This window comes from Cyanistes caeruleus, unplaced genomic scaffold (genome assembly GCF_971803275.1).
Source record: "Cyanistes caeruleus unplaced genomic scaffold, bCyaCae1.hap1.1 HAP1_SCAFFOLD_76, whole genome shotgun sequence".
In the NCBI taxonomy this organism is placed as follows: Eukaryota; Metazoa; Chordata; class Aves; order Passeriformes; family Paridae; genus Cyanistes; species Cyanistes caeruleus.
Genome location: NW_028255888.1, coordinates 1,081,365 through 1,097,769, shown reverse-complemented (window position 1 = coordinate 1,097,769; position 16,405 = coordinate 1,081,365). Strand labels below are relative to the sequence as shown.

Sequence of the window (16,405 nt, the reverse complement as noted above, 5' to 3'; positions counted from 1 at the left end):
CCAGTACTGACTGTCTTCATAACTTCAAAAGGGCCTTTTAATGCAATTGGTTGTTGTTGTGCAGTTTTTCCTACTTCTATGAGAGCTGGAATAACTACAAACAATCCTTTTTCCCAGGTAGTGTAACTCTTTTCAGCGTCTTTATTTTTTATTACTTCTTTTTCATCTCCTCCCACGAGGATATCATCTATGGTTGTTTCGAGGAGAATTGCTGTAGGTTTCAGTGATTCTGGAAGACCACAAATTAAAGGGGTCATAATTTTAGCATTCACAGGTAGCAACATTGGTGATTCATAACCAGCATTTAATTTTCTTTCATGAATCACTTGCAAACAAGCTGCCTTATGAATATTTTCTAGAATTTGGTCTGGGGAACCAGCCAAAGCTACAGGATCTCCCCTTTCCAGGGGGTTAAGTCCCCCTGGCCAATATGCAGCTCGCTGGGTTAGGGACCATGGGTTGCGGTTATCTCCTGTTGTTAAGAAAACACCATGTCCCAAATAACCACTTGCTTCTTGTTCTGTTCATCGAATTTGATCTCCCCCTGTGAGAGAGACACTCGGAATACGTATTCTGTCTCTGAGTCATGAGGGAGATGCCCGTACTCCTTTTTTAACTTAGCCAATGCAGTAGCAGTGTACGGGATTTCTTTAGTGGTTATATGCAGATCAAGATCTTCATCATTGATGTAGTTATATTCTGTTTTAATCAAAGGTCTTACTTGGGAGCAACAGTTTTCACCACAATTTTTTACCAAATGTAAATCTGCTTGAGGATATATGTGATTTGTCTGAGGAGTTTCTTTTTCCAGCAACTCCTTAAAGGAGTCAGCACACTGTGAATTTTTGGCACACTCCTCACTCAGGGCAGTTTGTAAGAAATTATTTTCTTCATTTTGCAAACTTTCAACTAAATTTTCTAGGGATTGACTAATTGCATTTTCTTCCTACCTTTGTCTCATGCAAGCCTCTACAGCTGACGTAAGGCAAGCTCCCAATACAGAACAAATTATGGCTTTATTACGGCCAAATTTGAACTTTGCCTCATGTTGCAGGGAGCAAATTCTGTCAGTTACATTTTCCAGCTTGAACCAATTATTTTGAGCCCATTCTTCCCCAGCTGGAGAGGGCCTAGCATTATGTTTTGCTAACAAAACAAAATGCAGCTTTATCTTTTGCACTAGAGTTTTCAGAGTTTTCATTCATCTTTGTTTGTGAAGGGACCAATACCACTACAGGGAGTAAAGTAAAACTTAGTTACACTACGTAGCCCATGCTATGTTTCCCTTTGCTTCCCTGAATGGGTGAAGAGACCAAATCTGCTTGTGACTCTTTCAGTTTAAAATATCTGCTGGTCTCTCTGCTACACCAAGCAGTCAAAATAGAAAAAAATATCAGTCCCACCTTTTGCACTCGAAGATGCCTTGTGAAATTCTGAAGACAGAGCCCTCAAATGAGTGTAGGGGTGCTTTTCACCTGGGCATGTGCAGTTTGTGAGAAATTCGAGTTGCCTCCCTTGCTTTCTAAACACTGCTCAGCAGCGTGGCAGGCTAGGGGCGGCTGAAGCGAAACGTCCTTCCCCTGATACAGACTGCACAACAACCTGCAACCACTTCTGTCTCTCAGAATCCTGTCCATGATGCCAATTTATGTCATGATCCGCAAGGTGGGATTCGTGATGTGGCTCTTTTATTTGATCGTAGAGTACAAAAGATTATCAGCAAACCAGGGACTCAAACAGCAGAACACATTTTACTGAGTGCTCATCAGCACTAATATGCGATAGAGGGAAAAGAGGAGAAAGCAAAGCACAAAGAAAGAGAGTAAGGGGATTATAGCTACCAATGTCGAAGTCCACTCCGCCATCCAACGATGCAGAGTCTTCTGTCTGTTGGTGAGATCTCAAAGGAAAGTAAGTTTTGGGTTTATTTTACAATTTTTATTTTATTTTATAATATTTATAATTTTTATTATTATGTTTATATTTTATTATAGAAATAAATTTTATATTTATTATAGAATTATTTCTTTTATATTATTATTATTATTATTATTATTATTATTATTATTATTATTATTATTATTATTATTATATTATATTTTATTTTATATTTGGGTGTATTTTATAGTTTTTTACAAAGCGAGGGGCACAAGGCCAAAAACAGAGGAGATTGATGACCATTGTGATGAAACCCATTGCTCAGGGGGGGCAGATGTGTGGTACAAATCTCTTCTCGCCAGCAGGAACGAGGGCAGTGTACCATGGCAGCACAGCAAGCACACTGGCAAACAATCACTTGGCAAGCTTCCACCTCAACCAGGTCAGAGCCCCTGTACCGAGTCCCTTGTGATATTCAGGGTCCTACCTTGCAGCAGTTGTAAGACAGATGGGAGACTCTTCGGACCATCTCTTACAAAGGCTGAAGTGGAGCAGGGTTCCATGTGAACAGCAGTTGAACATGGGTCAGTTGGTCCTAAGCAACAGGCGAACGTCGTTCCAAAAGGGCAGGCGATGGCCTTGTCATGGTTTTAAAGCAGTAACTAAAAAAATTACTTATTTCTTGCTGTGAGATATGGATTAGAACAAGGGCAAAACTTAAAAGGAATAAAGACAGTTTATTAACAAAACTACAAGAATAAAACCACCAGAATAAACTTCCAGAACACTCTTTTATCCCCCACTACTTGACCATTCTCTTGTACATGTAACAACATAGAGACAAAAAACTTTAGAACTTTGGTGGTTAAAACAGTCTCGATTCCTGCTAGAGTCTTTTCATCAGTCTTTGTAGAGAAACAGAAGTCTCTTTCTGATAACCTATGGAGTTTCTCACAAGAAAACCTCTTTTGTTATAGTTTTACATTTCCCTGATGCCAGCTGCCCAGAAATCTGTCATCAGATTTCCTCTTCCCATTTCACATCACTCTGAGGTGTGTATGGGCCATGAGTCTAGGGATGTCATTTTAAGGATGAGTCATTCAAAGGCAAAAGTCTTCTTCATCTGTCTCTGTGAGCTTCTCTGGAAACAGTTTTCTCATTGCCCTCAAGGCCTCAAATCTTCACTTCACCCTGCTCCAGCAACTCACTGTATCACAATTACTCTCTCTTTTGCTCAAAAATCCACACTTTGAACACTCCAAGCTTCCCAATACTCTGTCATGAATTAAAGGAGTCTTTTTAAGCTACTATTGTCCATCTCCATAGCTTTAACAGAAAGGTATTTCAGCTTGTAAAGCATCTCCTTATTCTCTCTTCCCCATTTAAAACTTAACTCTTTTCCTCACTGGTTTTAGTGGTTTTATGATGTCTTCTTCATGTTGATTGTCTCTCTCTTTCTCTGTCTTTCTGGGAAAAAGGAGTAATCTGTACGTTTTATTCAGGTAGTAAAAGAATTAAAAGCTTTAGAAAAGCTGCAAGAGTTCATGGTGTCAGGTTTCAGTCCAGCAGCAGAAACTGAAAACTAAACCAGGTTGGCCGGCTCTGCTTTCTTTTCCTCCGCCCCCACCTTCATCCTCTGTGGCCTTGTCCGGCCTGGAGGGCGGGGGGGGAGAGGAGGAGGCCAAGACAGAGCCTTGTTACCTTTTCAGAAGCCAGAAACAAAAGAGGACAAGAGTGCTCTGACTTTACATCTTAAGGAGGTGTTCACAGGGTGACTCTACATTTTAATGGTCAAAACTGCTGTCAATTGTTAGAAATGACTGATAATTGGTCTGGAGGAAAGACTGCCATCAGCCACCAGCACCTTCAACTTCCTTAGCTCTCAAAACTACCATAAAGGTAAAACCACCCCATGACACTGTGACACAACCGCTGTGAATGTCCCAGTTTCCACCTCTCTGTGACAGCACAGCAGGGACAGCCCCAGTGTTCTCCTCTCTGTGACACCACAGCAGGCACAGCCCCAGTGTTCCACTCTCTGTTACGCCTGTCGTGGTTTTAAAGCATTAGTTAGAAAATCACTGTAAAACTTACTCATTTCTTGCTGTGAGATGTGGATGATGAGAAGGGCAAAAGAAGCTTAAAACCTAAAGGAATGAGTAAGTTTATTAACCAAACTACAAGGGTAAGAAAGCAGAATAAAACTTCCAGAAACCCTTTTTTCCCACCACGCTGCCATTCCTGTCTTTAATTGACAACATAGAGGAAAAAAACCAAACCCTGGTGGTTAAAACAGTCCAAACTTTGCTATAGTCTTTTCAGCAGTCTTTGTCGAGAAAAAGAAGTTCTTTTTTGTCAATCTATGGAGTTTTTCATAAGAAAACCATTTTCTCGTGGCTTCCTATTGCTCTGATGCCAGTGGCCCAGAAAACTCTGCCATCAGTCCTTTCCTCCCATTTCACACCACTCTGAGCTGTGTTCTTGGGCCATGATTCAAGGGGTGTCCTTTGAAGGATGAGATCTTCCAAGGCAAAAGTTCTCTTCATTTGTCTCTGTGACCATCTCTGGAAACAGAAATTTTTGCTTTGTCTCTTAAGAGCCACAAATCTTCAACAACTCTCACTTCTCCTTTTCTCTTCCAGCATCTCCTAGGATTACAACCACTTCACCCTTGACTCAGCTTTATCAATGAATTACTTTTGCTCAGATCTACACTTTGAAATACTCCATTCCCCCCAAAATACTCTTTCAGGAATGAAAGGAGTTTTTTCAGGACATTATTGTCCCTCTCCATAGCTTGAACAAAAGAAAACTTCAGCTTATTCAGGCATCTCCTTATTGTCTTTCCATCTGAGGGTTAATTCCTTCCCTTGCTGCCTTTGATCCTTGATGCTGTCTCTTTCCATGGTGATCCCTCTCTCTTCCCCTCTCTCCGGAAAAAGGATTAATCTGCAAGTCTCATCTGCCTAGTGAAAGGGTTAAACTCTTGCCCAGGCCTTGATCTCTGCCGAGGCAGCGGCTGGAGCCATTTGCCAGGGAAGATTTTTGGTAGCTGCTCTGGAGGAGTGTGGCCACTGTCTCAGCACGCCGCAGCTCAAGAGCTTTCCCTCCCCTTCCTCGGCAGTCTCTGCTGAAAGCCAGCAGCGTCAGAAACTGCAGCCGAGCCAGGAAGCGGCCTGACCCGGCAGCCCCGCTGCACAAGGCGCAGCGAGCCCTGCAAGGGCTTCAGCCCCTCTGGGAAGGGGCTCCTGTCACTTCACAGTCGCCATCCAGCACCAGGAACCGCAGAACTCCAGCCAGCCCCGCTCCCCGCCGCGGCCTTGTCTGACGTGGAGCGGTGGAGGTTGAACCAGAGCCCTGTTACCTCTTCAAAAGCCAGAAAGCAAAGAGAAAGAGAAATTCCCAGGCTTAAAATTGAAAGGGTGGTGTTCACAGGTTGATGTCACTTTTCAATGGGCAAAACTACTGTCAATTCCAGAAATGGCCAGGTATTGGCCAGGACAAAAATCTCCAATCAGTTTCCAGCAACCTTAACTTCCTTAGCTGTTTCTCTTTTTTTCATAAATGTCAATCTAACACACACTGGCACAAGTGACAGCCCCAGTGTTCCCCTCTCTGTGACACCACAGCAGGGACAGCCCCAGTGTTCCCCTCTCTGTGACACCACAGCAGGGACAGCCCCAGTGTTCTCCTCTCTGTGACACCACAGCAGTGATAGCTACCATGTCCTCCTCTTTGTGACACCACTGCTGTGACTGTCCCAATTTCCCCCTCTCTGTGACATGACAGCAGGGACAGCCCCAGTGTTCTCCTCTCTGTGACACCACAGCAGGCACAGCCCCAGTGTTCCACTCTCTGTTACGCCTGTCGTGGTTTTAAAGCATTAGTTAGAAAATCACTGTAAAACTTACTCATTTCTTGCTGTGAGATGTGGATGATGAGAAGGGCAAAAGAAGCTTAAAACCTAAAGGAATGAGTAAGTTTATTAACCAAACTACAAGGTTAAGAATGCAGAATAGAACTTCCAGAAACCCTTTTTCCCCACCACGCTGCCATTCCTGTCTTTAATTGATGTCATGGGGTGGCTTTACCTTTATAGTGATTTTAGGAGCTAAGGAAGTTGAAGGTGCTGGTGGCTGATGGGAGCCCAACTTTCCTCCTGACCAATTATCAGTCATTTTTAAGAACTGACAGCAGTTTTGACCATTAAAAAGTGAATTCAAACTGTGAACACCGCCCTAATATGTAAAGTCAGAGCACTCTGGTCCGCTCTTTTGTTTCCGGCTTCTGAAAAGGTAACAAGGCTCTGTCGTGGCCTCCTCCTTCTCCCCTGCCCCCTCCCCCGCCAAGCCGGACAAGGCCGCAGAGGACAAAGGGGGGGGGACGGGGGCAGGGGGGGCACCGAGGAAAAGAAAGCAGAGCCGGCCAACCTGGTTTAGTTTTCAGTTTCTGCTGCTGGACTGAAACCTGACACCATGAACTCTTGCAGCTTTTCTAAAGCTTTTAATTCTTTTACTACCTGAATAAAATGTACAGATTACTCCTTTTTCCCAGAAAGACAGAGAAAGAGAGAGACAATCAACATGAAGAAGACATCATAAAACCACTAAAACCAGTGAGGAAAAGAGTTAAGTTTTAAATGGGGAAGAGAGAATAAGGAGATGCTTTACAAGCTGAAATACCTTTCTGTTAAAGCTATGGAGATGGACAATAGTAGCTTAAAAAGACTCCTTTAATTCATGACAGAGTATTGGGAAGCTTGGAGTGTTCAAAGTGTGGATTTTTGAGCAAAAGAGAGAGTAATTGTGATACAGTGAGTTGCTGGAACTGAGTAAAGCGAAGATTTTGAAGCCTTGGGGGCAATGAGAAAACTGTTTTCTAGGAAAGCTCACAGAGACAGATGAAGAAGACTTTTGCCTTTGAATGACTCATCCTTAAAATGACATCCCTAGACTCATGGCCCATACACACCTCAGAGTGATGTGAAATGAGAGGAGAAGAACTGATGACAGATTTCCGGGCAGCTGGCATCAGAGCAACAGAGAACTGTAACAGAAACAGTTTTCTTGTGAGAAACTCCATAGGTTATCAGAAAGAGACTTCTGTTTCTCTACAAAGACTGATGAAAAGACTGTAGCAAGAATTGGGACTGTTTTTAACCACCAAAGTTCAAAATTTTTTTTGTCTCTATGTTGTCATGTATACAAAGAAATGGTCAAGTAGTGAGAGATAGAAGAGTTTTCTGGAAGTTTATTCTGGTGTTCTTATTCTTGTAGTTTTGTTAATAAACTTTCTTTATCCCTTTTTAAGTTTTAAGCCTGTTTTGCTCTTGCTCTAATCCATATCTCACAGCAAGAAATAAGTAATTTTTTAGTTACTGGTTTAAAACCATGACATCTCCTTTCAAAACCTAGTTGAAATTTTGCAAAAACAATTAGATGAAGAAAGGAATGAGATCCATCTCTTGCCAGTGGCCCGAAGAGAGGAATGGGTTAAAAATTCAAAGAATGCTTACTCACCAAAAAAACAGTAGAGAGGGAAACCCCTCTCATTAATCAAATTTAGCCTCAAAAAGAACTAACTGATGAAAAATTGTGGGCAGCACTGCTGTCCTAGCTTGAAACCTTTAATTAAAACAATATAATCATATTGTCATGGAGTTAACTTTACCTTTAAGGGAGTTGGAGTTGCTGGGAACTGCCTGGAGTCTTTTCTCCTGACCAATTATCGGTCATTGCTGAGAATTGACAGCAGTTTACGCCATTGAAAAGTGGGATCAACTTGTGAACCCTACCTTAAAGTGTAAAACCAGAGCTCTCTTGGTTCTCTTTGTTTCCTGGCTGTGAAGGGTGGCAGAGCTCCAGGCCTCCCGTTCCCTGCCCAGACCATGCGGCCGGGCGGGGCCGGGGCCGAGGCCAGCCGCGTGTCCCGGCCGCCAGATGGCGGGGGGCCTGCGGAAGGTTTTCCTTGGGCCCGGGCCGGGCCGAACCGATCTCTGGCTCAGCTGCAGGTTTTGCTGTAACTAAATTCACTGGAAAATGCCGAGTGAAGAAAGAGAGAGGCCCTGGACTTGCAGCGGGCTGGAGCAGCGACTACACTCTCCAGAGCAGCCATGAGGAACTTTCCATCGCAGACGGCTCCAGCTCCTGTTCGGCAGAGATCACCGAACCACCTACAAAAGCCTGGGCAAGATTTTAACTCTTTCATTACCCAGATGAGACTTGCGGATTAATCTTTTTATCCAGAGAGAGAGAGAGAGGGATCAACATGAAAAGAGACTTTATAAACTACCACTGACAGGAAAGAAAAGAAGCTTCAGGAAAGGTAGAGAATTAAGAAGATGCTTTAATTAAGCTGAAATATCTTTCTGTTAAAACTATGGAGATGGACAGTTCTGAAAAGAACTCCTTTAATTCATGATACAGAATCTAGAGAGGAATAAAGTGTTCAAAGTGTAAATTTGAGTAAAAAGTAGAGTAATTATGGTATAGTGAAGTGCTGGGAGATTTGAAGCCTTGAGAGGCAATGAAAAAACTGTTTTCTAGTGAAGCTCACAGAATAGATGAAGAAGACATTTTGCCTTTGAATAACTTATCCTTAAAAATGCTACCCCTAGACTCATGGCCCATACAAACCTCAGAGTGATGTGAAAATGGGAGGAGTGGGCTCTAATAATAACAGCTCTGGGCAGCTAACATTAAGGCAATGGAAAACTATAACAAAAATAGTTTTCTTCTAAGAAACTCCATAAATTAACAGGAAGAAACTTCTGTTTCTCTACAAAGACTGGTGAAAAGACTGTAGCAAGAATTGCGACTGTTTTAACCATCAAAGTTCCAAAGTTTTTGTCTCTGTTGTCATGTGAACAAGGAAATAGTGGGTAGATAGGGGATGAAAAGGTTTTCTGGAAGTTTATTCTGGTGTTCTTATTATTGTAGTTTGTCAATAAACTTTACTTTTTCCTTTTAAGTTTTAGGCCTGTTTTGCTCTTGTTCTAATACGTATCTCAAAGAAAGAAATAAATAATTTTCTCAGTTATTGGTTTAAAACCACGACATCTCTTCAAAGTCTATCAAATTCCAGAAACATTCCACAAAATCTCCACAGATTTCCACACAACATATGAAAAATCGTTCAAAATGATTCAAGTCTAGTCAAAATTCCACAAAATTCCACAAACATCCCAACAAACTCCCTAAACCTTCTCAAAACACTACCACATTCCAAAATCATCCCACAAAATCTCCAAAAATTTCCACACAATCTAAGAAAAAATCCCACAAAATTCTTCATGTCTCCTCAAAGTCCTTCAAAATTCCAGAAACATCCTACAAAATTCCACAAAAATCCCGCCCAATTCCAAAAACATCCCACAAAATTCCACAAACATCCCAAAATACTCCCTAAGTCTTCTCAAAACCCTACCAAATTCCAGAAACATCCCACAAAAATCACCACAAATTACCACACAATCAAAGAAAAATACCTCAAAATGCTGCATGTCGCCTCAGTCTTTCAAATTACAGAAACATGCCACCAAATTCCAGAAAAATCCCACAAAATTCCACAAACATCCCAACAAACTCCCTAAATCTTCTCAAAACCCTACTAAATTCCAGAAACATCTCACAAAATTCTAGAAAAATCTTCTCAAAACCCCACCAAATTCCAGAAACTTCCCACAAAAGCTTTACAAATTTCCACACATCCTAGAAAAATCCCTCAAAATTCTTCAAGTCTCCTCAAAATCTCACCAAATTCCAGAACATTCCACAACATTTCAAAGAAATCGCACAACATTCCAGAAACCTCCCACAAAATTCTTTACATTTTCACAAAACTCCACCAAATTCCAGAAACATCCCACAAAATCTCCACAAATTTCCACACAATATAAGAAAAATACCTCAAAATTCTTCATGTCCCCTCAAAGTCTTTCTAAATTCCACAAACTTCCCACACAATTCCCTAAATATTCTCAAAACCCTTCCAAATTCCAGAAACATCCCACAAAAACTCTTCCTATTTCCAAAAATTCCACAAACATCCCACAAAATTCCAGAAAAATCTTTTCAAAACCCTACCAAATTCCAGAAATATCCCACAAAATCTTGACAAATTTCCACACAATCAAAAAAAAACCCTCAAAATTCTTCATGTCTCCTCAAAGTCTTTCAAATTCCAGAAACATCCCACAAAATCTCCAAAAATTTCCACACAATTTAAGAAAAATACTTCAAAATGCTTCATGTCTCCTCAAAGTCAAAAACCTTAAAAATTTCCACACATCCTAGAAAAATCCCTCAAAATTCTTCAAGTCTCTTTAAAATCTTACCAAATTCCAAAACATTCTACAACATTCCAAAAAAATCGCGCAACCTTCCAGAAATCTCATACAAAATTCTTTACATTTTCACAAAACCCTACCAAATTGCAGAAACTTCCCACTAAACCTCCACCAATTTGCAAGCAAGCTAAGAAAAATCTTTCAAAATTCTTCAAGTCTAGTCAAAATCCCACAAAATTGCAGAAACATCCCACCAAATTCCAGAAAAATCACACAAAATTCCACATACATCCCAACAAACTCCCTAAATCTTCTCAAAACCCTACCAAATTCCAGAAACTTTGCACAAAACCTCCTCCATTTTGCACACAAGCTAAGAAAAATACCTCAAAATGCTTCACGTCTCTTCAGTCTACCAAATTCCAGAAACATCCCACAAAATCTCCTCCAATTTGCAAGCGATCTAAAAAAATCTTTCAAAATTCTTCAAGTCTAGTCAAAATCCCACAAAATTCCACAAACATCCCAAAAAATTCCACAAACATCCCAACAAACTCCCTAAGTCTTATCAAAACCCTACCAAATTCCAGAAACATCTCACAAAATTCTAGAAAAATCTTCTCAAAACCCTACCAAATTCCAGAAACTTCCCACAAAAACTTTCCAAATTTCCACACATCCTAGAAAATTCCCTCAAAATTCTTCAAGTCTCCTCAAAATCTCACCAAATTCCAGAACATTCCACAACATTTCAAAGAAATCGCACAACATTCCAGAAACCTCCCACAAAATTCTTTACATTTTCACAAAACTCCACCAAATTCCAGAAACATCCCACAAAATCTCCACAAATTTCCACACAATCAAAGAAAAATACCTCAAAATGCTTCATGTCTCCTCAAAGTCTTTTGAAATTCCACAAACTTCCCACACAATTCCACAAACATCCCAACAAACTCCTTAAACCTTCTCAAAGCCCTACCAAATTCCAGAAACATCTCACACAATTCTCGAAATTCTACTCAAAACCCCACCAAATTCCAGAAACTTCCCACAAAAGCTTTACAAATTTCCACACATCCTAGAAAATTCCCTCAAAATTCTTCAAGTCTCCTCAAAATCTCACCAAATTCCAGAACATTCCACAACATTTCAAAGAAATCGCACAACATTCCAGAAACCTCCCACAAAATTCTTTACATTTTCACAAAACTCCACCAAATTCCAGAAACATCCCACAAAATCTCCACAAATTTCCACACAATATAAGAAAAATACCTCAAAATTCTTCATGTCCCCTCAAAGTCTTTCGAAATTCCACAAACTTCCAACACAATTCCCTAAATATTCTCAAAACCCTTCCAAATTCCAGAAACATCCCACAAAAACTCTTCCTATTTCCAAAAATTCCACAAACATCCCACAAAATTCCAGAAAAATCTTTTCAAAACCCTACCAAATTCCAGAAATATCCCACAAAATCTTGACAAATTTCCACACAATCAAAAAAAAACCCTCAAAATTCTTCATGTCTCCTCAAAGTCTTTCAAATTCCAGAAACATCCCACAAAATCTCCAAAAATTTCCACACAATTTAAGAAAAATACTTCAAAATGCTTCATGTCTCCTCAAAGTCAAAAACCTTAAAAATTTCCACACATCCTAGAAAAATCCCTCAAAATTCTTCAACTCTCTTTAAAATCTTACCAAATTCCAAAACATTCTACAACATTCCAAAAAAATCGCGCAAGCTTCCAGAAATCTCATACAAAATTCTTTACATTTTCACAAAACCCTACCAAATTGCAGAAACTTCCCACTAAACCTCCACCAATTTGCAAGCAAGCTAAGAAAAATCTTTCAAAATTCTTCAAGTCTAGTCAAAATCCCACAAATTCCAGAAACATCCCACCAAATTCCAGAAAAATCACACAAAATTCCACATACATCCCATCAAACTCCCTAAATCTTCTCAAAACCCTACCACATTCCAGAAAAATCCCACAAAAACTTTTCCAATTTCCACTCATCCTAGAAAAATCCCTCAAAATTCTTCAAGTCTCTTTAAAATCTTACCAAATTCCAGAACATTCCACAACATTCCAAAAAAATCGCACAACCTTCCAGAAACCTCCTACAAAATTCTTTACAATTTCACAAAACCCTACCAAATTGCAGAAACTTCCCACTAAACCTCCACCAATTTGCAAGCAATCTAAGAAAAATCTTTCAAAATTCTTCAAGTCTAGTCAAAATCCCACAAAATTGCAGAAACATCCCACCAAATTCCAGAAAAATCACACAAAATTCCACATACATCCCAACAAACTCCCTAAATCTTCTCAAAACCCTACCAAATTCCAGAAACTTTGCACAAAACCTCCTCCATTTTGCACACAAGCTAAGAAAAATACCTCAAAATGCTTCACGTCTCTTCAGTCTACCAAATTCCAGAAACATCCCACAAAATCTCCTCCAATTTGCAAGCGATCTAAAAAAATCTTTCAAAATTCTTCAAGTCTAGTCAAAATCCCACAAAATTCCACAAACATCCCAAAAAATTCCACAAACATCCCAACAAACTCCCTAAGTCTTATCAAAACCCTACCAAATTCCAGAAACATCTCACAAAATTCTCGAAAAATCTTCTCAAAACCCCACCAAATTCCAGAAACTTCCCACAAAAACATTCCAAATTTCCACACATCCTAGAAAATTCCCTCAAAATTCTTCAAGTCTCCTCAAAATCTCACCAAATTCCAGAACATTCCACAACATTTCAAAGAAATCGCACAACATTCCAGAAACCTCCCACAAAATTCTTTACATTTTCACAAAACTCCACCAAATTCCAGAAACATCCCACAAAATCTCCACAAATTTCCACACAATCAAAGAAAAATACCTCAAAATGCTTCATGTCTCCTCAAAGTCTTTTGAAATTCCACAAACTTCCCACACAATTCCACAAACATCCCAACAAACTCCTTAAACCTTCTCAAAGCCCTACCAAATTCCAGAAACATCTCACACAATTCTAGAAAAATCTACTCAAAACCCCACCAAATTCCAGAAACTTCCCACAAAATCTTTACAAATTTCCACACATCCTAGAAAATTCCCTCAAAATTCTTCAAGTCTTCTCAAAATCTCACTAAATTCCAGAACATTCCACAACATTTCAAAAAAATCGCACAACATTCCAGAAACCTCCCACAAAATTCTTTACATTTTCGCAAATCTCCACCAAATTCCAGAAACATCCCACAAAATCTCCACAAATTTCCACACAATATAAGAAAAATACCTCAAAATTCTTCATGTCCCCTCAAAGTCTTTCGAAATTCCACAAACTTCCCACACAATTCCCTAAATATTCTCAAAACCCTTCCAAATTCCAGAAACATCCCACAAAAACTCTTCCTATTTCCAAAAATTCCACAAACATCCCACAAAATTCCAGAAAAATCTTTTCAAAACCCTACCAAATTCCAGAAATATCCCACAAAATCTTGACAAATTTCCACACAATCAAAAAAAAACCCTCAAAATTCTTCATGTCTCCTCAAAGTCTTTCAAATTCCAGAAACATCCCACAAAATCTCCAAAAATTTCCACACAATTTAAGAAAAATACTTCAAAATGCTTCATGTCTCCTCAAAGTCAAAAACCTTAAAAATTTCCACACATCCTAGAAAAATCCCTCAAAATTCTTCAAGTCTCTTTAAAATCTTACCAAATTCCAGAACATTCCACAACATTCCAAAAAAATCGCACAACCTTCCAGAAACCTCCTACAAAATTCTTTACAATTTCACAAAACCCTACCAAATTGCAGAAACTTCCCACTAAACCTCCACCAATTTGCAAGCAAGCTAAGAAAAATCTTTCAAAATTCTTCAACTCTAGTCAAAATCCCACAAAATTCCAGAAACATCCCACCAAATTCCAGAAAAATCACACAAAATTCCACATACATCCCAACAAACTCCCTAAATCTTCTCAAAACCCTACCAAATTCCAGAAACTTTGCACAAAACCTCCTCCATTTTGCACACAAGCTAAGAAAAATACCTCAAAATGCTTCACGTCTCTTCAGTCTACCAAATTCCAGAAACATCCCACAAAATCTCCTCCAATTTGCAAGCGATCTAAAAAAATCTTTCAAAATTCTTCAAGTCTAGTCAAAATCCCACAAAATTCCACAAACATCCCAAAAAATTCCACAAACATCCCAACAAACTCCCTAAGTCTTATCAAAACCCTACCAAATTCCAGAAACATCTCACAAAATTCTAGAAAAATCTTCTCAAAACCCTACCAAATTCCAGAAACTTCCCACAAAAACTTTCCAAATTTCCACACATCCTAGAAAATTCCCTCAAAATTCTTCAAGTCTCCTCAAAATCTCACCAAATTCCAGAACATTCCACAACATTTCAAAGAAATCGCACAACATTCCAGAAACCTCCCACAAAATTCTTTACATTTTCACAAAACTCCACCAAATTCCAGAAACATCCCACAAAATCTCCACAAATTTCCACACAATCAAAGAAAAATACCTCAAAATGCTTCATGTCTCCTCAAAGTCTTTTGAAATTCCACAAACTTCCCACACAATTCCACAAACATCCCAACAAACTCCTTAAACCTTCTCAAAGCCCTACCAAATTCCAGAAACATCTCACACAATTCTCGAAATTCTACTCAAAACCCCACCAAATTCCAGAAACTTCCCACAAAAGCTTTACAAATTTCCACACATCCTAGAAAATTCCCTCAAAATTCTTCAAGTCTCCTCAAAATCTCACCAAATTCCAGAACATTCCACAACATTTCAAAGAAATCGCACAACATTCCAGAAACCTCCCACAAAATTCTTTACATTTTCACAAAACTCCACCAAATTCCAGAAACATCCCACAAAATCTCCACAAATTTCCACACAATATAAGAAAAATACCTCAAAATTCTTCATGTCCCCTCAAAGTCTTTCGAAATTCCACAAACTTCCAACACAATTCCCTAAATATTCTCAAAACCCTTCCAAATTCCAGAAACATCCCACAAAAACTCTTCCTATTTCCAAAAATTCCACAAACATCCCACAAAATTCCAGAAAAATCTTTTCAAAACCCTACCAAATTCCAGAAATATCCCACAAAATCTTGACAAATTTCCACACAATCAAAAAAAAACCCTCAAAATTCTTCATGTCTCCTCAAAGTCTTTCAAATTCCAGAAACATCCCACAAAATCTCCAAAAATTTCCACACAATTTAAGAAAAATACTTCAAAATGCTTCATGTCTCCTCAAAGTCAAAAACCTTAAAAATTTCCACACATCCTAGAAAAATCCCTCAAAATTCTTCAACTCTCTTTAAAATCTTACCAAATTCCAAAACATTCTACAACATTCCAAAAAAATCGCGCAAGCTTCCAGAAATCTCATACAAAATTCTTTACATTTTCACAAAACCCTACCAAATTGCAGAAACTTCCCACTAAACCTCCACCAATTTGCAAGCAATCTAAGAAAAATCTTTCAAAATTCTTCAAGTCTAGTCAAAATCCCACAAATTCCAGAAACATCCCACCAAATTCCAGAAAAATCACACAAAATTCCACATACATCCCATCAAACTCCCTAAATCTTCTCAAAACCCTACCACATTCCAGAAAAATCCCACAAAAACTTTTCCAATTTCCACTCATCCTAGAAAAATCCCTCAAAATTCTTCAAGTCTCTTTAAAATCTTACCAAATTCCAGAACATTCCACAACATTCCAAAAAAATCGCACAACCTTCCAGAAACCTCCTACAAAATTCTTTACAATTTCACAAAACCCTACCAAATTGCAGAAACTTCCCACTAAACCTCCACCAATTTGCAAGCAATCTAAGAAAAATCTTTCAAAATTCTTCAAGTCTAGTCAAAATCCCACAAAATTGCAGAAACATCCCACCAAATTCCAGAAAAATCACACAAAATTCCACATACATCCCAACAAACTCCCTAAATCTTCTCAAAACCCTACCAAATTCCAGAAACTTTGCACAAAACCTCCTCCATTTTGCACACAAGCTAAGAAAAATACCTCAAAATGCTTCACGTCTCTTCAGTCTACCAAATTCCAGAAACATCCCACAAAATCTCCTCCAATTTGCAAGCGATCTAAAAAAATCTTTCAAAATTCTTCAAGTCTAGTCAAAATCCCACAAAATTCCACAAACAT

The 16,405-nt window shown here is 39.1% G+C and overlaps 1 protein-coding gene across 1 annotated transcript in view; it reads left to right on the top strand.

Moving 5' to 3' along the window:
- Positions 1–1,843: 1,843 nt before the first annotated feature.
- LOC147646905 (serine/threonine-protein kinase pim-1-like) overlaps positions 1,844–16,405 on the top strand; it is a 115,786-nt gene continuing 101,224 nt past the window's right edge. The window contains exon 1 of the mRNA XM_086872721.1: positions 1,844–1,893. Coding sequence (XP_086728847.1) covers positions 1,844–1,893 — 50 coding nt within the window. The remainder of the gene's footprint in view (positions 1,894–16,405) is intronic.